The following is a 23285-nucleotide window of genomic DNA, read 5'->3' as shown; positions in this document are numbered from 1 at the left end:
CATGTACTCGAAAAAAGTATGGAAAATAGACCGAAAAAATGGGGTAACGAAAAGGAAACTGTATAAAAGGACCAAGGAAGATTTAACCGAAAATGAGGATTGGAAATTTGTAAAAACCGAATGTAAGATATCAAACCGAAATGGGTATAAAATAGAAACCGAAAACGTGGTGAAAAATAAGTAAATGAACTCAAAAAAAGTAAATAAAGTTGAAAATGTATGAAAAGTAAAACCGAATGTTGTAATAAATAATAATTGATATGATGATGTTCATAAATAGCTTTTGAAACCGAAGCAACTCAAGACAATGAAAATCGAATAAAAATAGCAAAACAGAAACCACGAAACACGAACTAAAATGAACCGAAACTGACCAGCAACTCCTTTTATGGCTTTCTTTCTTTCTTTATATCACAAAAGAACCCATTTCAATCTCACCATTATCCTTAACATTGATATTGGAATAAGCTTGCAAGAACAATTCATCAAAACCACAACTGGTAATTGAAACTCCATTTGGTTTACCAGCACCAAATTCATTATCATGTTCTTCCGAGTATTCAGATACCGGAGTGAATGAGCTATGTTGTCCATTGACAGTTGGATTCAGGTTCAAGTTCAAGTTCATGGAGATTTGATCATTGAGCATCATAAAGTCGTCCAAGCTTACATCTGAGCATGATGAGTCAGCAGATTGCATTGCGATGGCATTGTATTGTTGAGAAGCTGGTTGTTGTTGTTGTTGTTGTTGTTGTTGTTGTTGGACTGGTGTGTATGGCACACTGTTGGATCTATGGTGTGGTTTTCTAACTGGCTTCTTTATACATGCTTCAGATGCTGATCTTTGGTGTTTTGGTTGATAAGTCTTGAACTGTAACTGACCGGCAGCTTTTCTTGATTTCTTGACTGGTAAGGATGGAGTGGGTTGTTGTTGTGGAGCAATTGGTTCTTTCAATGGAGATTGTAGTTGAAATTGTGATTGTTGTGATAAAGCTGGAGTTGAAGTAGCTGAGATGATTTGTGATTCAATAGCACGTTGCTGTTGTTCAAATAATTGTTGTTGCAATTGTTGGATTTGGAGATGTTGTTGCATCATAGCTTGTTGGTAGCCGTACAATTGTTGGGAAATGAATTCTTGAGACAATTGTGGAACTTGTGGCAATTCTGGTTGCTGTTGTTGTTGTTGTTGTTGTTGGATTGGTTGTGGTTGGTTCCAGTCAACATCCAAGTTCATAATTCCCAAACCCAATTCCTCAGCTGGACTAGCTTCACCAGCAGAAGTAAAACTTGATTGTGAACCATTAGCGTTGTTGTATTCTTCATACTCATTCAATGGTGGCAATTCAAATATCGATTCTTCAATAGAAACAGTTGGTGATGGCAATTGTTCATTGAATGGAGTTGGTGGAGTGAGTGTAGTAGCAGCAGCAGCAGCAGCATCAGTAGGTGGAGTGTATTTACCAATGACTTCATTTTCCAACATTTTGCTCTGTTCATGAGCTTCTTCATCACTCTTGACTGGCGACAAATCAACAAACACAAAGTCCTTTGGTTTACCTGGCTTGTTCTTTGGTCTTCTCATTGGTGGTCTCCTTATGGAAAATTTAGAACCAGCAGCAGCAATTTTCAATGAGTTATTGAGACATTCAACTGAAGTTTGCGATTGAGTTGAGGTTGATGAGTGGGCTGAAGATGACACCGATCTCTTGACTCTCCATAACTTCTTACCATTGGCAGGTGGTAAAACAGCAGTATTGCAGCTCATAGTATATAAGTTTTGTAAAAAGTGGGTATAAGTGTATAGTGGGTATCAGGACAAAGAATGAACGCGTTGAATAAAATATAGCGACAGACTTGGAAGTGGGTATCAAACTTGAGTGGGTATAATAGATATAAGTTAAGCGACTTGAACCTCTCAATTGGATAGCAGCTTTAATTGTTTGTAGTTGGTAAAGGGTATTGTAAATGGTTTTACTGGATTAGGAAAATTGTTATAATTGTAAGAAAGAGGAAAAAAAAAATTGAATTTCAAAAGTGGATATAGCTCTGGTTATATATTCTTCAGGATATTTCCTTGAAGTACCCAAATTTTTTTCCATGTACATAGTAGTAGTATACAGATGAATAATTTGAGTCTCGATGATATTTGTGCACAAAGGTATAGAGATTCTGATATTTGAGATCTGATATTGTGTAAGTTATACAATACGTAATGTATTAAGCGTTAATGCATACACTAAAAGTTTTGTCTTTTCCCTATATTGGTATTCATTACCAAATTAGTCAATATAATATTATGCTATTGTGTTTAGTGAGGGGCTAATGAAAAAATGGAGTTAAGAGAGGAGTTAATGCTTTAAGCCATTATGCATTATGCATTATAGTATATGCAGTACATTGTTATTTTTGAAAGGAGTTTTTGCTTTGTGTGATTTAGCTCACAGGGTGCACAAAAGAACTAAAGTTTACACAAACTATAAAGGTAATTGTAGTTAATTAAATTGACTAATTAGGAAATATAAATAAAATAATACACAAGAGGGGGATAATACTTCTTTACTATTTGTGATATAACTTATAGTTTGTAAGAAAAAGAGGAGCTAATTTAAATTAGCTTGAACCTAAAAAGGGGTTTTTGTAGCAGAATTGATGAGGAGTAATTGACTCTGGAGTTTTTGACAAGACGGAAACAAAGTAAAGACCCGTAATTGTTGCCGGAAATAAGCGCAAATACGGAGCGACGATGGAGATACAGACAGAGTAGGGTGGGCTTTTGTAGCTTGATAAGGATCAAATGGATGTAGGTTTCAGAAAAGCAAACAGGTCGGCTTTGGATGGTACAGTGCATCATGCTTTACCTTTTCCTAATTAGGCGCATTCTCGACTCTTTGAAACTCTAAATCACTTGCATTACGTCAAGCAGTCTCCGCCCTTAGGAATTTAAGGTTTTGATTTAATTATAAAGCACCAAGAAACAGAGAGAAGCCTTTGGTCACTGGAGAATAGAGGGGCTCAAGGTGTAGGAAACTACGAATGGTTATGAAGACATGTGCAAATTTCTGTTGAAATACTACATCGTGTTTGCCGACCCCTCCCCCCGCCTTTGGAAGCAGTCAAATCTCATGTGAAGCAAGGATGACTTCGGAGAGAGGGGCAATCTTTTGTTTGTGCTTACGTTCTGCATGAGGTACCTACGTTCTTTTCTTTCCTTTTCGTAGATACGGTTTCCTCCTTGGGACTTGATCAGGTAAGGCAGTATAGGTAAACCGAGATGGGTAGAGGGGAGGGAATACCTTTTTGAATGACCATCTTGAGATGAACTTTTGACAAACATGACTAGATCACCAATTATGATCTAAACTGTAGCAATTCTGTTGCCTAAGTGTTTTCAATTTGAACAAATAGAGTAAAGTGGAGTAAAACTAGTAACCAACGAACAAATTAATCATTTGACTAAAAAGACCAAATGGTACAAAATCGAGTTTTAAATTTTTGTTTCCTTCTCTTACGTAACTTTAATTTTATTTTTTTTATTCTCTGCTTAATCAGTCTTTTCAAATCAGGCGCATACATATTATAACAAGAAAAGCTTATTTTTTTCTCAAGGCGATTTAAGAAATGGTCTTGTGAGGTGCAAGTGGAGAAGAGCCCTGAATAGATTTGAATGACCCTGTAGGGTTTATGCTCAATGCAATTGAGTGTAAGCAATTGATTCATCCATGTTCAGTTCATATAATTCGCCTTGTGTCTTCTCTTCTTTTAATCACGCAAAAGGTCGGCAATATCTGAACCACTTTTGTAAAACTATGCATGCCAGTCGGCTTGAATGTGTATGCAGAGTCGACGGAAATAGACGCTGTTTAGAAGTACATAATTTAGGTGAGTGCGCATACTAAAATTTAAAATGCGCCTTTTGTCTTCAGAAAAAAAATTTCCTAAATAGGATATTCAATAAATATAAACTATGCAAAACAATAGAAATCAGCCATACAATTACTGAACCTAATTAGGAAATGTTTTTACCAACAAAGCAATCAAGACTTTGAGTAATTAAAATGTAAAATCTAATGTTGTTTAATGAGAGGAACAAAAAAACGCAACTACTTTGACAAAGGGAAGGACTAAACTCCTGTTAATTCCGCTGTCTTTTTTTCTGGAGATTAAGCATTCAATAATTGCCTATTTGGAATGATCTTTCCTAATAAGTCAATTGAAGCTGCAGGATACCCCTCGACATAAGGTTTGATAATTTTAGACTCGATTTCAAGATTAGCATTTCCTCTCGTCGTTTATGAAAATTCGTCTTTCTCCTAAATTATAATAATATTATGTCAAATGTGTTATATTGATAGAAAAAGAATAATTATAACGCTGAATGGGTTAAATAATAATTTCAGTATAATGTGTGTGATGTAATATGTCAAATGGGTTAAATTTGTGTATATACAATTAGTAGTGTATATAAGCATACCCCACATTTCGAATAAGAAAAAGAAAGAATAGTACTTTAGACACAATAATAAGCCTTCACCCTATATACTCTTTGTAAGGCAATAAACCAAAAGTTTATTCTTCCCCATGCTAGAGAAGAGAGTCTGATTTACACTTTTTAAGTTTTTAAACTGTCTCCCTGTGTATCCCTTTGGTTGAAAAAAAAAAAAAAAACATAAAAATAAAAATAAAAATAGAACGAATGGCTCAATAAATTCTTTTATTTATTTTTTAATTTTTAATTTTTAATTTTTATTTCTTATTTTTTCTCTAAAAGAAATACATCAATTACGTAGGTACGTATATTATTGTTTTTCATTGCCCCACTCTTATTGGAACAAGTAAGCCCCACTATTTAGTACACCTTATATTACATTGCTTCGTAATACAAAATTATAGGATTCCCCTCCTCGGTAATAGAACAATTGTATATACAGAAAAACTCAATTACACTTTCAAAAGTTAACCACTACCAAAAAGTCATTTAATTTGTTGGACATGTGCTGCACTCCATATACCATCAATTGCTTTTTGTTGGGTTCCAACAAATTTTGCAAATGCGATGCAAGATAAATTACACTTCTTCTCTCCCCTTCATTGTAACTTTTACTTTTCATTCTTGTTGAAAACTTTTTATTGTAAGATTGCTTTTTCTTTCTGCGTCTCTTTGTGTGCATATGCATCTATTTTGTTTGTGTACATTATTTACAGAGAGACTTTCCTAATTAGGCCAAAATTGCTTAATTAGTATTGTTCCACCGGAATAAGCTATACTGCATAACCTCAGAAAGCTGATTGCTTTACTAACGAGTTGAGGAGTAAAACTTTTCAGCTTTAACGGGTCTAGGTCAAAGGGGTCTCTCTCTGGCAATGTAGTGATAGCTACATGACATCAAGTGGGTACCTTATTGAACCAGGAAGTGCTTGCTTTCCAATGGAAAGTTATCGTCTAAACAAGGATAGCAATCGGAGATTTAACAGCCTTACGTTTTCGAAAAGGACAGCATTAAGACAATAAAATTGTATACAATTCGAACTATAAGATCAATAGTCATCCCTTTTCTATTTATAACGATTCGTATAAAAGACCCCACAGCCAAGAGGGCTAGAACCGAATTCCAAAGCCTAGCGAATCTGTTGGCTTCTAGCACGTTTGATAAATATGTTTACCATTTTTCTTACCTATTTAGGCTTTGAATTGACTCAATCGGGGACGGTAGGTTCGGGTAGTTTTCCATTGTCGCATAGAACAGCTCTTAACTGGTTCCGGAACTCCTCATACATAAACTCTTTCATGTAGCAATGCTTAGGGTGAAAATAGATTACTCATTAGCTTCACCCCCTCCCCCTATTTCTAATATTCAATTTTCCATGACAACTCTTTACTCCCCGTTTTCAATTTCTCTGTTATGAAATTTTGCTCCCCGTTGCTACCAAGAAATAAGTATAGTAAGAATTGACACAATGAAAAAAAAAAAGGGAACAAAGGGTTGAATAACTTAATGCAATGAAAACTCCATTTGTGATTGCCCCTCATTGACTAATTAGGAAAGTAAATTAAAAAAATTAGCCAATTTTTTTCTCCTCAAAGTAAAACAAAAAAAGTAGTAGAAGAAGAAGAACAATAACATTTCTGAACAATAACATTTCTCAACAATGGAGTTAAAAATAAAAATTTTCCCCTCACAATGGGAATAAATTAAAATTGTAAAATGTAGAGCGGTAAAACGTCATTTCCAATAGATATTGTTTTGTAATTTTGTACTTTAACTAATTAGGACACTCATTTCCTATTTATCATTCAGATCAAACGTTTGAACTTTCAATAGAATGGGCTAATGTTTACTTGCCTATTTAAGCCTTTTGTGCCTAATTAGGCCCACTGAAAGCAAATGTAAAGGAACAATAGAAGGATCAGCGATATTTGTAGAGGATACAAACAATAATCAAAGAAAAAAGGAAGGCGGAGGTAGTTAAAAATAGAACTCTTTCTTTTTATCAAAGGGATAATGATGTAAGCGTTTACAAGGAGAATGCTTGTGGTGCACGCTACATACTGTTTGTTCTGGAAGAGGGGATATTGGTGGCTTTGACAACTTGTAACAAGGAGGAATGTAACCTTTATCCGTCAATTGCATCTTCTTGTTTACAATGGCGTCTGTAAAGTTCACACCTAACTACAACTCTATTCTACCAATTTCGACTCTTTTCTTTCCGATGAGATGAGCTCTCATCTCTATTTCAAATTTGTTGGGTTATTTTGTTGGTCCTTTTCTTTATTGTTGCAAGTTTTGTTGCAAAATTCATCAGTGATGTATTTGAGATGTTACAAAAAGCTCTCAACTCTGTACTTTATCATGGCTGTGGCAGTTTATAATTAGCTCGCTTAGTAAGGAACTGATTCGCTAAAAGTTTACCATATTTACTCATGCTTAATACTTCTACGTTTGCGTGTGGCCACCAATGCTCAATGCACAATCAGGGTGTGGATCATGCCAGTGTTTGGCTACCGTAAAGTGACCACCTGTTGACAATTGATCACAAATGGACTACATCGTTCCATATCACATTATACCATGCATCAAAGTCATCCCATTTTTGCAATGACTTTGCCAATCAAAAAAAAAAGTTTTCTTTTTCTCTTCATCAAACACACAAAATGATAAATGACAGCATAAGGCTTTAAATTGTGACACACGCCTTAAAGGCAACTCAAAACATGCTGTTTCAACTCCTTTACACTCTCTTCCAATCACGCCATATCTTGCATTCAATAATGACTATTGTTGCTATAATATGCACATCATATAGTCATTGAGACATGTAGTTAATTAATGAGTTTCAAGATGAAAAAGGTTTTGCGGACCTGCAGGTAATTTAGACTAATTTTGTAACCCATCCCAATTGGGAAACCGTGGCCTAATTAGGTAAGATTGTAAACAGAACACAAACTATTATACTTTGTACCAAAATGGAATAATTTAGTCCATAGTGCATGCATAATTGGGTTTGCGGTTTGCACTCTTTATATTCACATTTGTGTTTATTACATGCATGTTTTACTTATATACAGAACTATTACTCGTAATACAAAAGAGTCAAAGTATTTGACTCAGGGCTCATAACCACGACCTTAATTTACAAAGAAAAAGAGGAGACGTGAAGAAAGGAATCGGGGACCCGCAGGTCTGCGTAACGATGTGTGGGGGGACATGTTCAGGGACCTATAGGGTATCAGAAGTTACTCGTATGACTTTTACGAAAGTAGCTGCACAGTGATGGATTTTTCATTTCTTTTTTTATTCGTAGAGCACAAAATTCATTAATGGAGAGTGGGGCAAGAGATATATTCATACACAAACCACAATATGAAACAGAAGGAAGCTTTCGTCGAGTCGGTTCTGTGAATGGATTACATCACCATGACGACAGCCTCATTTTTGCGTCGAGACCGTTCTTGCCACATGAAAAACGTACACCCAAAGTAAAGAAGACTTACGCGAGATGAGACTTAAAATCGTACGATACATTGATACGTTTGGTGAAAAAGCCACACAGTTGTGAGATCTTATCAGTAGCAAACACTCTCGTACGATGAGTAGATAAACTGGGCAAAGTATTGAGGTATCTATATTCTCCAATTTCATCTACTCTACAATTCAGTTGTAACATCGATACAATTTTTTCTTTCTTACGTCACAAATCTCATAACCAGCTATCGCCGATTTCCGTTACCCCTCGACTAATGCGAGGGGAGAGCCAAGCAAGAAGTAAAGAAAAACCACTTTTAGCCAATGTATGTATGTTGTAATTTGACATATGGTTATACACTTCCCCACACTTCTGCTCTTGTGTAGACATGACAACCCTTCTCCTATTATACACAAGTGATTGTTGGTAGACGCACTGACAATGACCACTCTGTTTGGTCCTACTTTCTTTTGTGATTGCAAGACCACATTCCATCTCCTATATCTTTTGAAACCGAGTTCATTTGTCACAAATTAGGCTTTCAGCTTAGACACATTAGGGGGGTAAACGTACATAAGTTTTCCCTTTCGAGTCGAGTCTAATCTTTGTGATCTGTAAAGGTCGTTGAAAAATTAATTGAAGTGGGGCAATTAGTGAAGGACTGAAAAAAAGAATAACGAACAATGCAAGAAACAATCATTACTACAGAAGCATTCTCATATAATAGTTCAATTGTGACAACCCCTTTCAAATATAATACAAGACCATGACGTAATTGAGTTCCTCTATTTATTTAAATTAAATTGACGATATACTCTATAATGGTATAAACTATGGTTATGAAACTACATGAAAATTTCGACTTCTCATTTCTCCACATTTCGCTTTTTTTTGTGTTTCATTGTTTTTCTATAAAGTGGAGTAATTTATACGAGTAAAAAAAGGAATTAAACTCCTTACGAAGGATACATAAGAGTTTCTACATGAGGCAATAAAGAAATTAAGTTGACATACAGTTGGAACCTACGTCGGGATTAAAAATAAAATTAAAGTACGAAGGGGCCGAGGGTATTGAGGTAATTTTTATTCAAAAGTATACGAAATCAAATCGGTGTTTGTATGATATACGAGTTTTTCATTCCTGTTTACTCCTATTTTGAGTTTTGCAACTTACTTCAATTACGAGAAAATGAAACATTGAGCAAGGCTTGGAGTTGTATCCGTCTAAGTAAAGCTTCAAATAGTTCTATTCGTTGACATTAGTTAACTTAAGTCTATGACTACAATATAAACGGCTTGAATTTCTAAGAGGAGTTACTGTTATTCATTCCATACGTGTGTGCAGCAAATTCTCCTGGTGGTTCAAAAGCAGTCATCGTTGCATATACGAGAGAATGATATTTAATAGTTACAATTCGAAACTGAAGCCAGTTGGAAGATGGGAATCAGTATAAATCACAAAAGGATACGATCATTAAAACTTATGACAGCAAAGCCATTTCTAGAACGTGCGGAAGCCTAGAATAAGGTCCTGGGTTTGACGATTACTTCTCTAATGAAGCAAGAACTGGAACTGTAAAAGACTCACCGTAGGCAAAGTATGAGAAACACTTTGCCAAGTGTTTTAAATTGAATTTGAGATGTGTAATAGCGATTGAGCAGCTAATTTGATCGAGAAGAATATATAACCGGGTGTTGGAGATATATCTTAGCCTGTATCTTTTGACTTGGAAATTGTTATCATTTTCAGTTAGCTCAGTCTTGTTGATTTTAACTTTATGAAAACTGTTTAAATCTTCTATACAGATAAACACCATCTTATTTTTTCAATACCCCTCCTCAACATCTTTCTAAGTATACAGATTTAATTCCATTGCCCACATTAATTAAACTGGCCATAGCGCAGCCTGTACACTAATAACTTCTTTAGTTCGAAATATTAATCAAACCTCAGCATCGCTATCCTATGATCTCATATGATAATTTTAAGTGGGTGGATCCACCTTGATCTAGTAAATTTCACCTAGTAACAACAACAACTGCCTCTAGTACTTGTTCCGATTTATCGGTTTCTCTCACAGATGTATACACAATTGATGGCAGCACCAAGTTTGCAGCATCCACTCATTTGTTGACCCTCTAGCGCAGGCAACACACTAACAATCAACCAAGCCAATCACCCAGCCATCATTTCCCTAAACTTGATTCCAGCTGCTGCTCTTTTTCCAATTGTCGTTTCTTTTCCTGTTCCATCAACAATTTTCTCCCAATTCTCTCCTTGGCCTCAGGAGTCAAATCCAAAGTAGCAGTTTCCAACACTTCCATCCTCGTAGGTACTTTTTCTCGTTTCCTCCTCGCTACTTCTTCCGGTGAGTGTGGTTCATATTTAATAAATTGGAAATCGGATCCGGTCTTGTAGGTGACGTAGCCTCCTAGAAGGATGGCTAGGGTTCCTACTACAAACTTGTGGGTCATGGGTGCTCCTTGTGACATGATTGAGATAGTAATGAGCTGGTGCTGTATACACTATGGAATCACTTTCGATGATGTTCTTTTTTTGAAAATATTTTGTCGTGTGCTTGCTAAATTCATTTTTGGGCAAACTTTAGCAAAAGAAAATGGAAATCAGATTTATTTTGTTGAAACTGATTACACATATCAAAAACTTGACAAAAGCTACCCTAGATTAAGCATCATATCATTATCCCAATATATTAACAAAGCATACACATCATAAGCAATGGCTGCACTTCCCAAAAGAATTCTCAAAGAAACAGAACGATTAGTAAGCGATCCAGTACCAGGAATAACAGCAGTTCCATCCCAAGACAATCTTCGACACTTTAACGTCACCATCGACGGACCCAGCCAATCACCATACGCCAATGGTATTTTCCAATTAGAGTTGTACTTACCTGACGATTATCCTATGTGCGCGCCAAAAGTGCGGTTTTTGACCAAGATTTACCATCCAAATATTGATAAATTGGGTCGTATTTGTCTTGATGTGTTGAAGGATAATTGGTCACCTGCGTTGCAGATTAGAACTATATTGTTGAGTATACAAGCGTTGTTGGGGGCTCCTAATCCTGATGATCCGTTGGCTAATGATGTCGCTGAGGATTGGAAGAAGGATGAGAAACAGGCTATTAAGGTTGCACAGGAATGGACGGAGAAGTATGCTTTGAAGAAGGAGTAGAATAGGGATGTTGTTTTAGGAGGTCATAGCTGCTGAGTAAGAGGTGGGTTGTTGACTGGCTTACAAGGGAGTTTGTTAAATGGCTTATAGGCTGCTTGCAGACCATCTCGACGTGAATTCAATCCAATACGGAGAGCAGTTTGTTGAGGGAGGAGCATCTAGAGATTGGGCATTTTAAACAATTTCAAAGTTGTGTACTTTCTTTTTTTTTGTATAGTATTATGCACAGCAATGGAATGAAAGTGTTATTATGAGAACATTGTAGGTGTAGGGAACTCATCTATACAAGCGAGAGGTGAGTGAGTGAGTGAGTGAGTGAGTGAGTGAGTGAGTGAGTGAGTGAGTGAGTGAGTGAGTGTGTGTGTGGCTGCTAATGGCTAAGGTTTGAACCTTTTGAAATGATGAGGCTAGACCATCGAGGTAAACAAACTCCGATTATCTTCTTTTAGCAAGTTTAAACCCCTTGCAGTCACAAGTAAAGTATTTCTTATCAGCTCCTTATTTTGATAGCCATCTCTCGTATCGCTGTATATTTATAGAAATTTTGCAGCTCTCTTATATGTTAACTCCTATTCTCGGTGCAAATGTTCGGCGTTTAGTTTTTCCCCTTTCGAAAGTATTTTCTTTTTTTTGTGATGATTCTACGTCCGTCTCCGAGATTTGTAAGATCCGAAGAAACGCGCATGCGTACATTTGGGAGAATGTAAGACTGGAGAGAAATTGAAAGGCTAGTCCGACATCTGCTGTACTGGTGTGGGTTCACTGGATACAAGAGTATGTAATGGTAGTAAACCCAAAAGTATTGAGGTATTTAGGGTTATGATATGTGTGTCGCTTTTTCTTAGAAAAAATTTCAACCCGGTACATCCATATCTCGGACGAAACACAGACAATAGCACAAAAGTGGAGACAATAAAAAAAAAAAAGGAAAAGCCGAATTGCAGCCAATCAGAATGAAATGTAGAAAGTAAGAGAAAGAAATGGGTTACACAGCTTGTCCGTATGTTTTTCTTTTCTTTCTAAGGAGTGGGAACAGAAGTCGGTGTGTTACTGGAAGCTCTGATTGGATCCTGTTTTAGTTTTAGAAAATATAAGGTACTAATTTCTCTAAATTTTGTTTATCAATGTTCTGTAAGCCCTTCCATTGTCGATATAAGTGAAACATAAAACACCGAAAGAAACCATTTTGCATGATGCATAGAGTATTACACATATATGCTACTACATAGGTACAATACAGACTGAGTAATATATATATATATATTTGAACATGTATACACTACTTCCGTACACAAACTCAAAAGAAACTATTTCTCGGATATATATATATATAAACACATTAGTAAACTATTAATAACTCAAACCTATAAACACTCACACACACACACACTTGATCTTCCTCAAACTTAAACATAGATACACACAGCCTTAACTAGCCAAGACATATATACGTACACAGCCATAACCCACTGAATACTTCAATACTATATGCATTTTTTTTTTTTTTTCTTAATTAAAATAAGGAGTTAAATCTGTTTCCGATTTAGTGTATTGTTGTTAGCGTGTATTAAAAAATAAAAAAAGTTTTACAACACAACCCAAAAAGAAGAAGAAGAAGAAGAACAGAACAGAACAGAAAAAAAAAAAAAAAATTAAAAAGAAGAACAGAAGAACAGAAGGAGTAGAGTCCTAGCCATTTAAAAAGAAAGAGACACTTACAGACAACGAGTCCTACTACAATCAATCAATCAAAAGAGATAAAAGATTCAAACAGAGTAGAAAAGTTATGGCTAAACCGCGGGGATCTCAGGATCACACATTAAACACTCTGTCGGATAGCCCCTTTAGTGATCTGGCTGCCGATTTCGACAATAATTCCATAACACAATCACCAACAGAAGACCAATTCAATAGACACAACTTTCCCATTCGTCACAACAACAACATTGATGATACATTAATGTCTGACAACTCGGCACCACCAACACCGCAATTAAACACCGACCGATTCGAAGGAGGTAGGACATCATCTTTACGATTCCAACTACCTAGGGATAAGGAATCATCGTTTTTCCCAACACCACCAGCATCGGCATCAGGATCAGGGTCATCATCATCAGGTTCAGCCCAACATCTTCATAGTAATCCGAACAAATCACCATTTCTTGACCAAGATGATACAATCCTCGAGGACGAAGTGTTTGAAAAGGCAAAAGCAGCTGACGCACAGGAAAATACGAATGAAATGAGTGATGGTAGTCTGGAGGATATAACAAAGAGATATAGATGGGGTACTACTAGAAATAAACATGGTAGACCAAAAAAGGAAAATTTTAGTCGATCAAAGACCTTGAAAAGAATATTGCATCCCCATGGAGATAAAAACAAAACAGAAGGAGATAAGGATCTCCAACGTCATCGACTGTTTAAAGATCGTATAAGGTCAATTCGGAAGCCCAATACACTTGCAGTTAGTTTCCCCGAGAGTCAAAGAAATGATTCAGATTCGGATGATAATATAGATCCTGAAGCAAGTGATCAACGGAATAGGAAAAATGAAAAACGAACAATTGTATTTAATAGACCATTGCCTGAGGATTTGAGAGATCCTCAAACAGGACAACCAATTACTGAGTATCCAAGAAACAAGATAAGAACAACAAAGTATACGCCATTATCATTTTTACCTAAAAATATATTCAATCAATTCTTCCACAATATTGCCAACATTTATTTCCTAGCCTTGATCATATTGGGAGCTTTCCAAATTTTTGGTGTGCCTTCGCCAGTTATGGCAGCCGTGCCATTAATTGTTATTGTTATTATAACTGCCATCAAGGATGCCATAGAAGATTCTCGAAGAACTATAACCGATTTGGAAGTGAATAACCAGTTTACACATATTCTTTCTCAAGTTGATAACGAAACTGATTATCATTATGAAAATGTCAATGTTAATGATGAAAAAGTATCCATGTGGAGAAGATTCAAAAAATGGAATACAAAACAATTGATTAAAGTATGGGGTGCATCAAGACGAAACTTGACTAAAGAAGGTAGAGCCAACAAGGAACGGGAAAGATATAATCGAGAAAATAACATTGTTGAAGAAAATGTTCGAAATTCATTTGATAGTGATGTTGGTTCCCCAAGAGCATCGATGGATGTTAACCCATTTAGCGACCAAATTCGGAAATCTTTCCAACAACAACGTTATGAGGCTAATCAACATCAACACCATCACAAGGTTATGAAATTTGTTCGAAGCTATTGGAAAGATGTCAAGGTGGGAGATGTGTTGCGTGTTTACAATAACGAAGAAGTGCCAGCTGATATGGTTATCCTATCGACAAGCGATGATGACAATTGTTGTTTTGTTGAAACAAAGAATCTTGATGGTGAAACAAACTTGAAAGTGAAGCAAGCTTTGAAATATTCATCAGTAAATGATAAAGTTACCAAGGCGGATGATTTAATGGATCATTCATTTGAGGTCAACTCAGAAGGACCTCATGCCAACTTGTACTCTTATGAAGGTAACTTGCAATACACCGCTAGAGATGGTCAAGAATTACAAGAAGCAATCACCATCAACAATTTACTTTTACGTGGTTGTACATTGAGAAACACCAAATGGGCCGTTGGTATAGTTGTATTCACAGGAGCAGACACTAAGATTATGTTGAATGCAGGTATCACCCCGACAAAGCAATCACGTATGTCGCGTGAATTAAACTACTATGTCTTGTTGAATTTCATCTTTTTGTTTGTCATTTGTTTCATATCTGGTATGGTGAATGGATTCTATTATCGAAAAAAGGGAACGTCGCGAGATTACTACGAGTTTGGAACAATTGCTGGATCACCAGCAGTTAATGGGTTGGTGTCATTCTTTGTGGCATTGATTTTGTATCAATCATTGGTTCCCATTTCGTTATACATTACCATTGAAATTATTAAAACTGCACAAGCGTGGTTTATATATTCCGATGTGGGGATGTATTATCCTAAATTGGATTTCCCTTGTACTCCCAAGTCATGGTCAATTAGTGATGATTTGGGGCAAATAGAATACATCTTCAGTGACAAGACAGGTACATTGACACAAAATGTAATGGAGTTTAAGAAATGTACCGTGAATGGGGTCTCGTATGGATTGGCATATACTGAAGCTCTCGCAGGTTTGCGAAAACGTATGGGGGTTGATGTCGAATCGGAAAGTGCTCATGAACGAGCATTGATTGAAAAGGATAAAGTGGAGATGATTGAAAAATTGCATGGAATTTTGAAAAATACCACATATGATGATGAACTTACATTTGTTTCACTGAAATTTATGGATGATTTGCTTGGAGCTTCGGGAGATCTTCAACAACAATGTGATCATCATTTTATGTTGGCTTTGGCATTGTGTCATTCGGTTTTGACAGAACAAAGTGAAAAGAATCCTCACAAGTTAGTCTTAAAGGCACAATCGCCAGATGAAGCAGCATTAGTTGGAACTGCACGTACATTGGGATTCAATTTTAAAGGAACTACAAAGAAAGGGTTCCTTGTTGATGAACATGGCGTGACTAAAGAGTACCAAGTATTGAACACATTGGAATTCAACTCAACGAGGAAGAGAATGAGTTGTATTATCAAGATTCCTGGAACTGGACCCGATGATGAGCCAAAAGCATTGTTAATTTGTAAAGGTGCTGACTCCATAATCTATGATCGATTGTCCAAGGTTGATAATGACCCAAATATGCTTGAAGCAACGGCCAAGCATTTAGAAGAGTATGCTACTGAAGGTTTAAGAACATTATGTATTGCTGAACGAGAATTGACTTGGTCACAATACACTGAATGGAACAAACGTCATCAAGTTGCCGCCTCGGCATTAGAACATAGAGAAGAGAAGATGGAAGCAGTGGCTGATTCAATTGAACGAGAATTGATTTTACTTGGAGGTACTGCTATTGAAGATCGATTACAGGATGGTGTTCCTGATGCGATTTCTCTTTTAGGAGAAGCTGGGATCAAATTGTGGGTGTTGACTGGTGATAAAGTTGAAACTGCCATCAATATTGGGTTCTCGTGTAACTTGTTGGGAAATGAAATGAATTTACTTGTGATTAAAACTGCTTATTCTGATGAGGAATTAGAGAAAATGGAATTGAGTTTAGGACATGGCAATCGAGAATCTCAAATTATAGACACGGTCATTTCGCATTACTTGCGAAACAATTTTGGATCCACTGGATCAGTTGAAGAACAAGAAGCAGCCATTGGTGACCACGCGCCACCAGATGAACGATTTGGTGTAATTATCGATGGGGATGCGTTGAAATTGGCCTTGCTTAACCCAGAAACCAAACGGAAATTCCTTCTTCTTTGTAAAAAATGTCGTGCTGTTTTATGTTGTCGTGTTTCTCCAGCACAAAAAGCCGCTGTGGTGAAATTGGTCAAGGATACTTTGGATGTCATGACTTTGGCCATTGGTGATGGATCAAATGATGTGGCGATGATTCAAGCTGCTGATGTTGGTGTAGGAATTGCTGGTGAAGAAGGACGACAAGCTGTCATGTCATCGGATTATGCCATTGGACAATTTAGATTTCTTGCTCGGTTGTTGTTGACACATGGAAGATGGTCATACAAGAGATTTAGTGAAATGATTCCTAGTTTTTTCTTCAAGAATATCATTTTCAATGTGGCATTGTTTTGGTATGGAATATATTGTGATTTTGATGGAACTTATCTATTTGAATTCACATATTTGATGTTTTACAATTTAGCATTTACTTCATTGCCAGTGATATTTTTGGGTATTTTTGATCAAGATGTTGATGCTAAAGTATCGTTATTGGTGCCACAATTGTACCGATCAGGAATCTTGCGTACTGAAATGAGTGATTTGAAATTTTACATATATTGTCTTGATGGTATTTATCAATCGGCAATTTCGTTTTTTTTCCCATACTTGTTATATTTGGTGGCATTCCCTACTTCAAATGGAAGACCCAATGATCATCGGTTCTGGATGGGTATTTTGGTGACGTGTATTGCATGTATTTCATGTAATTGTTACATATTGTTCCATCAATATCGTTGGGATTGGTTAAGTTCGTTAATTGTGGCCATTTCGATTTTAATCATCTTTATTTGGACAGGATTATGGACCACTACAGTGTCATCAAGTGGTGAATTTTACAAAGCAGCACCACAAGTATTCGGCATGACGTCCTTCTGGGCATGTATGTTTATTGGTATCTTGTGTTGTTTGATTCCGAGGTTCTTTTACGATTTTGTTCAGAAATTCTTTTGGCCTACGGATTCCGATATCATTCGTGAATGTGTTCAACGTGGAGATTTTGCTGCATACCCAGAAGATTACGATCCAACTGATCCTAATCGACAAAAGATTAGTTCATACTCGAGTAATGTCGTTAGTCGATTAAGTATGAATTCCAAACGACACCTGGATAATGGTGCACCATCACCAAAAGGCAACACCACATCCTCATCAAATGAGGATTTCTCAAATGGAGGTGCAAGTTATAATCGAGCTGATGTATTTGATCAAATTCAAAATGGTCTGACATATCAGAACCCACCTACGCCTCCGCCGGGAGTGACAATGTCACCAATGAGAAGAAGAGCTCAGAATACAATGAGAAGTGTGTTTGGTAAACGAAGCAATTCTGATCCGTACTTTAGTAATGGTAATGGAACTCAAGAGTCGGTCTATACGGAGGAGATTCCATTGGATGATTTTGACACTGCCAACAATAGTACACCAAGAAGTGGTGGTGGGCCCAGAGTCAGTTTTGATCATCATAAGCGAGTCGCATCGCTTCAATAGAAAAAGAGAGAGAAAGAGAGAGAGAGGTAACTGAGGTGTTACATGTATAAAATTATAGTATAAAAATAAAGTTTACAGATGTTTTTACACCGAGTGTAGGTAGTAGATAGGATTGAGTGGTGGTCGTCGGCTTTATCATCACCATCGGATGTAAAAGAAAAAAAAATCGTTAGCTTTGTGACAACATGTAAGTTAATTACCTCATTCGGCGGTACTACATCGCGCATAAAAAAAATGTCGCTGCAAATCGCGTCCTCATATGGATTGCAAAAAACGAAGAAAAAGAAAACGATGATGATGAAGAGGAAAGAGATTTTATTTTTGCCCGTTGCGGCCCGGAGTTGAAATGGTCATTTGAAGGGGTCTCTGCAGGTTGCAGTAGACCTTCAAGGGCGTGACTAGTGTGCATTTTTAAAATGAGCTGAGATCATATGTGTAACAAAGACGTCTTTTTTGGATCCCCAGTTGCCACCCACCTAGATGAAAAATGTAGTTTAGATGTAATGATAAGTCTAATTAAGTAAGCGAGCACAGCACCATTAAGCTTTAAAGTGTCCTAACTCGGTATGTTGTCTTTTGACCCAAGGAGTGAGAGAGAAAGTAGAGAGTAGTAATTGTGGCTCAATTTAATTTAATTTCTTTTTTTTTTTTTTCTTTTTATCTTTTGTAAATGAGTCGCGTCGTGGTTACAGAACACCAGGAATAACCAGAGAAAACCAACCCAATTCAGGATAATTGTACCCATTGTCCGAAGTTCTCGCGTAGATTGAAAAATAAGTGAGTCGACTTTTCATTCCAGACCAAGAAAATATAATGGTTATATTGTTTTGTTGCAAAAAAAAAAAAAGAAATGAAAAAGAAATGAAATAGCAAATAACTAGATTGGTTATTTGATCTGCATCCGACCAATCAAATTGTCCTATTTTTGTGAAGTGGTTTTTCTTTTCTTTCTTTTTTTCTTTTGTTGTCCCGTGAATCACCGATGGGCATCCATACATACATACATACATACATACTTACATATATTATGCATTTCTGTGTCTGAATTAATTTTTTTCCGACATTATTGCTTTTGTTATATATACACGACTACTTTTTTTTATTGCAATTGGCGTTTTGCTTTGTAGAGGAAAGGGTAAATCAAATTTACTGGCTACTTCTAAGAGAGTGTAGAGCAATTGTGTAGAATGCTTTTGGACTAGGAGCTTCTACTTCTTATGTATTTGTTATATGTAACTTGAAATTTTAAGTAAGTATGTATTTTATTTTTTATTTTTATATTTTATATTATTTTTTATTTATTTTATTTATTTATTTTTTTTTGAAAAAATTGATTTGTTGAAATTCCTCCTCCTGCTGTTCTCTGTTGTTGTGTCTTTATAAAGAGGAAAAAATTTTCTCTCAATTGGAAAACTTTCAACAAAAATTTTTTTTTTCTCCCTTTTTCTTCTTCTTCTTTCTTTCTTCTTCAATCCATTTTAACCTTTAGATAGATTTTATACATATTCTTTTAACAATGGCTGGTGATTCTAATTTCCTTATTGATTTCTTGATGGGTGGTGTTTCCGCCGCTGTCGCCAAGACTGCTGCTGCTCCAATTGAAAGAGTCAAGTTGTTGATTCAAAACCAAGATGAAATGTTGAAGCAAGGTAGATTGTCTCACAAATACAATGGTATTGTTGACTGTTTTAGAAGAACTGCTGCTGATGAAGGTGTTGTTGCTTTCTGGAGAGGTAACACTGCCAATGTTATCAGATACTTCCCAACTCAAGCTTTGAACTTTGCTTTCAAGGATCAAATTAAGTCTTTGTTTGGTTTCAAGAAGGATGAAGGTTACTGGAAATGGTTTGCTGGTAACTTGGCTTCTGGTGGTCTTGCTGGTGCTTTATCTTTGGCCTTTGTCTACTCTTTGGATTACGCCAGAACTAGATTGGCTAACGATGCTAAATCTGCTAAAGGTGATGGTAAAGGTAGAGAATTCAACGGTTTGATTGATGTTTACAAGAAGACTTTGGCTTCTGATGGTATTGCTGGTTTGTACAGAGGTTTCGGTCCATCTGTTATTGGTATTGTTGTCTACAGAGGTTTGTACTTTGGTTTGTATGATTCATTGAAACCAGTTGTCTTGGTTGGTCCATTGGAAGGTTCTTTCTTGGCTTCATTCTTGTTGGGTTGGGTTGTCACCACTGGTGCTTCTACTGCTTCTTACCCATTGGATACCGTTAGAAGAAGAATGATGATGACTTCTGGTCAAGCTGTTAAATACGATGGTGCTTTCGACTGTTTCAAGAAGGTTGTTGCTGCTGAAGGTGTCAAGTCATTGTTCAAGGGATGTGGTGCTAACATCTTGAGAGGTGTCGCTGGTGCCGGTGTTATCTCATTGTATGATCAATTGCAAGTTCTCCTTTTCGGTAAGAAATTCAAGTAAATGTGAAGGAAATAAAAATATTAGAGAGAGAAAGAGATTTGCCTTTAGAAGGTCTTTTAATAGTTGAGTTTCTTTTTACAATATTTTGACTTTATCTTAAAGAAAAAGGGAAATTTTATATAAATTTTTGTCTTTTTTCATTTTGTATATATATTATATATAAACTTAATATTGTAAAAATAAAAAAAAAAAAAACCACATTACTGAATTAGAGAGAGATACTAAAGCAGAAGGAAGTGTACGTGTAAAGATCAATTGATTCCTAAACTGGAACCCCGCGATGAGATTGATCTCTCGATGGGGGGTCCTTTTTTTTTTTTTTTTTCAGTTTTGACAGGTTTTTCAGTGTGCGTTATCTTTTCAGTGAGATTTGATTCGTTGAAAAAAAAAAGTTTAGTCAGTATAGTTATATACAGGATGTGGCTTTGGGCCAAACTGCAAAACATATATTTTTGCAGCCATAAAACACACCAATGACTAAGTCTAATGGCAAGCACAGATGAAACTTCGTGTATTTATTAGTCACTGGTTGAACTTATTCGTCTAAATGTGTTTACTAGTACTACATCTAACTAATTTTGCCGAAATATGCAACAAATATTTCCCTACAACAACTTCTTAAACGCAAAACTTTTCTTAAATTACTTAAACTTTTTCAAAATTCATATACAACAAATGATACTCATTTTGTAAATCATAAACCACCTTCTCAAGCTTCTTGTACCCCATCGACTCCCTCAACAACAAATCACAACCCAACAACGACTGATAATTAGAATCATCAAACTCTTCTTTACCAGCGCTATTGTTTCTTTCACACACTTCATTAATCAAAGTCATTGAAAACTTGCGTGGTTTGAAAATTTGTAAAATTTTAAACAAAACTTTTGTGATTGGGTATGAGGTATTGTTGAACGGGAAATTAGTCTCAAAAGAAGCATAACTCCATCCCGATTCAGGAGTAATGTGGAGTGTGTAATAATAGCCTCCTTTGACGTTGGAACAAATGGAGTTGGACGAGTATCCACAGGGAGTGAATGCAAATGCGTCATGGATAAACTCAAACTTTGTGGGTGCGCCACTAGCTGAACGAACCCCTTTGCCAGCATAGTCATCGTCAACTGAGTTCCTCTTAATGTGTGGATGATACTGTTCAGTTTTCGCCTCGCGTTCTTCATCTTCAGAAAGATCAGATAATGAAGGTGAAGGTAAATGAGTATTGACATTGACAGGTTCAAAAATAGAATCCAATTCAGTTTCAACCATGGTGTCTAAACCTAAATTATGACCCAAGTCATCTTGTTTATTTTCAGCTTCTTCACCTGGTTTTCTCGAATAGATGAATTTGCTAGCACATTCAGGATCCAACTCAGTCATTAAAATCTCAAATGTTTGATCAACAACTTTATGTGGGGGAGGAGCTTCAACTTGTTGCTGTGATTTCATTGCTTTTGGATCTTCTTCTTGTCCACCCACGTAAAGATACCAATGATCATCACTAGCAAAATTCCCAACAACATAAGATTTGCCAAAACTAAAATATTCATTCAATAAAGAAACTTCACTCTTCCAATCCTTATGAACATGTACTTGTTTATCAGGAAACATAAAACATCTTCTCGAATAGAAAATCTTGTAAATTTCCTTTGAATCAATATGCAACAAGAGTTGTTTGCCAACCATTGAGAACAACTCCTTCAAACAAGCCAATGTAGTTGTAGTTCCACAAGTTTTCAAAATCAATTTATGAGGAAACACAAATAATGATGATTCACTAAGCAAATATGCATCCATAAATTTACAACTCTTCATTGATAAGATTTTGCAATTGACCAAATCCAAAATCTGAACCCATGATTCTAATGGGATGGAACGTAATCCTTCATGAGTAGCATTACCATCTTCTTCTTCTTTGTTAGGAATATCAGTTTCTGATTTCCAAAACCAAATCTCCAACAATTTCTCTGGTCCTTCAAAAGCAAAAGTTGAATCTAAATTCTTGGATAATTCATGATCAACAAAACTATCTTGATAATAAGCTGGAGGAGGTGGTGGAGGTGGAGCCATAACTAGCAACTTTTTCTTTCTTTGTATCCTCTTTTATTCTTTATTTTAAGCCAGGAGATGATAATTTCCTTTGTTCTTCAATCTGCTTTCAAAAAAAAATTGAAACTTACTCTTGATGTAATGGGGGGTAATGTGTGTTTTTTTAGGGGTTTTTTTTGTATCTGTTTTCTTATAATCTTGATTGATATTCAAACAAAAAATGAAACGAAGAGAGAAGTAGCAAGAAACGTTTCAAATCCAAAAAAAATATCAATAAGGTGGGAGTCGCGAGGGTAAGTGTAGCAAAGTAGTTGGAGATTGGTGTTCTTGATAACTCTGCTTCTTTGTAGGTAGCTAAATGTGAGTAACGATGTCAGCAAATTTTAATAGTGGAAACAATAAAAATAAAACTCTCGGACGACACGATTTGCAAGTGGGATAAAAGCTCTGTGTTGGTGGATGAATGTGTGGGTATCAGCTGTTTTCTGTTACCCCGGTTCAATTAATTTAGTAATGTAAAATATCTGATTCAGCAGTCGTCTCTTTTTACACATGAAATAACTAAATTAGCAATGTTTTGAAGACTCCAAAGATGAAATGCAATCAGCTTTTGGAGTGTATCAGGGAATGTAAACGTCGTAAAATTGAACGTTCAAAAATAGATTGAGTTTGACCTTTTTTGTTTTGAGTGAAAAAAAAAAGGTAGGTGCAGCAGCAAAAATTGAAAAAAATGTATTCCTTCTCTGGGTGAAAAAGCTTGGATGTGTAATCGTTTCAATATGAGCTCTGTTTGATCAAGG

At 36.1% G+C, this 23285-nt stretch overlaps 6 protein-coding genes across 6 annotated transcripts; 3 read left to right on the top strand and 3 right to left on the bottom strand. All coding sequences in view use genetic code 12, as the record gives it.

The window, feature by feature from the left end:
- Window positions 1–406: 406 nt before the first annotated feature.
- AGA1 (Aga1p) lies at window positions 407–1765 on the bottom strand (the record flags this gene model as incomplete). The annotated part of the gene is made up of 1 exon (XM_067693199.1): window positions 407–1765. The coding sequence occupies one exon, from the start codon at window positions 1763–1765 to the stop codon at window positions 407–409; it is 1359 nt and encodes a 452-aa protein (XP_067547744.1).
- Window positions 1766–10149: 8384 nt separating this feature from the next.
- On the bottom strand, window positions 10150–10455 carry I9W82_004155 (uncharacterized protein; the record flags this gene model as incomplete). Its single annotated transcript, XM_067693198.1, has 1 exon — window positions 10150–10455. One exon carries the CDS (start codon window positions 10453–10455, stop codon window positions 10150–10152), a length of 306 nt encoding a protein of 101 aa, XP_067547743.1.
- Window positions 10456–10702: 247 nt separating this feature from the next.
- Window positions 10703–11161, top strand: I9W82_004154 (E2 ubiquitin-conjugating protein; the record flags this gene model as incomplete). The annotated part of the gene is made up of 1 exon (XM_067693197.1): window positions 10703–11161. The coding sequence occupies one exon, from the start codon at window positions 10703–10705 to the stop codon at window positions 11159–11161; it is 459 nt and encodes a 152-aa protein (XP_067547742.1).
- A 1786-nt stretch (window positions 11162–12947) lies between these two features.
- On the top strand, window positions 12948–18011 carry I9W82_004153 (aminophospholipid-translocating P4-type ATPase; the record flags this gene model as incomplete). Its single annotated transcript, XM_067693196.1, has 1 exon — window positions 12948–18011. One exon carries the CDS (start codon window positions 12948–12950, stop codon window positions 18009–18011), a length of 5064 nt encoding a protein of 1687 aa, XP_067547741.1.
- Window positions 18012–19527: 1516 nt separating this feature from the next.
- Window positions 19528–20439, top strand: PET9 (ADP/ATP carrier protein; the record flags this gene model as incomplete). The annotated part of the gene is made up of 1 exon (XM_067693195.1): window positions 19528–20439. The coding sequence occupies one exon, from the start codon at window positions 19528–19530 to the stop codon at window positions 20437–20439; it is 912 nt and encodes a 303-aa protein (XP_067547740.1).
- Window positions 20440–21084: 645 nt separating this feature from the next.
- SPE2 (adenosylmethionine decarboxylase) lies at window positions 21085–22506 on the bottom strand (the record flags this gene model as incomplete). The annotated part of the gene is made up of 1 exon (XM_067693194.1): window positions 21085–22506. One exon carries the CDS (start codon window positions 22504–22506, stop codon window positions 21085–21087), a length of 1422 nt encoding a protein of 473 aa, XP_067547739.1.
- Between the last annotated feature and the right edge of the window lie 779 nt (window positions 22507–23285).

Source organism: Candida metapsilosis (assembly GCF_017655625.1).
Source record: "Candida metapsilosis strain BP57 chromosome Unknown scaffold5, whole genome shotgun sequence".
Classification (NCBI taxonomy): Eukaryota; Fungi; Ascomycota; class Pichiomycetes; order Serinales; family Debaryomycetaceae; genus Lodderomyces; species Lodderomyces metapsilosis.
This window is presented reverse-complemented; position numbering and strand designations above follow the sequence as displayed.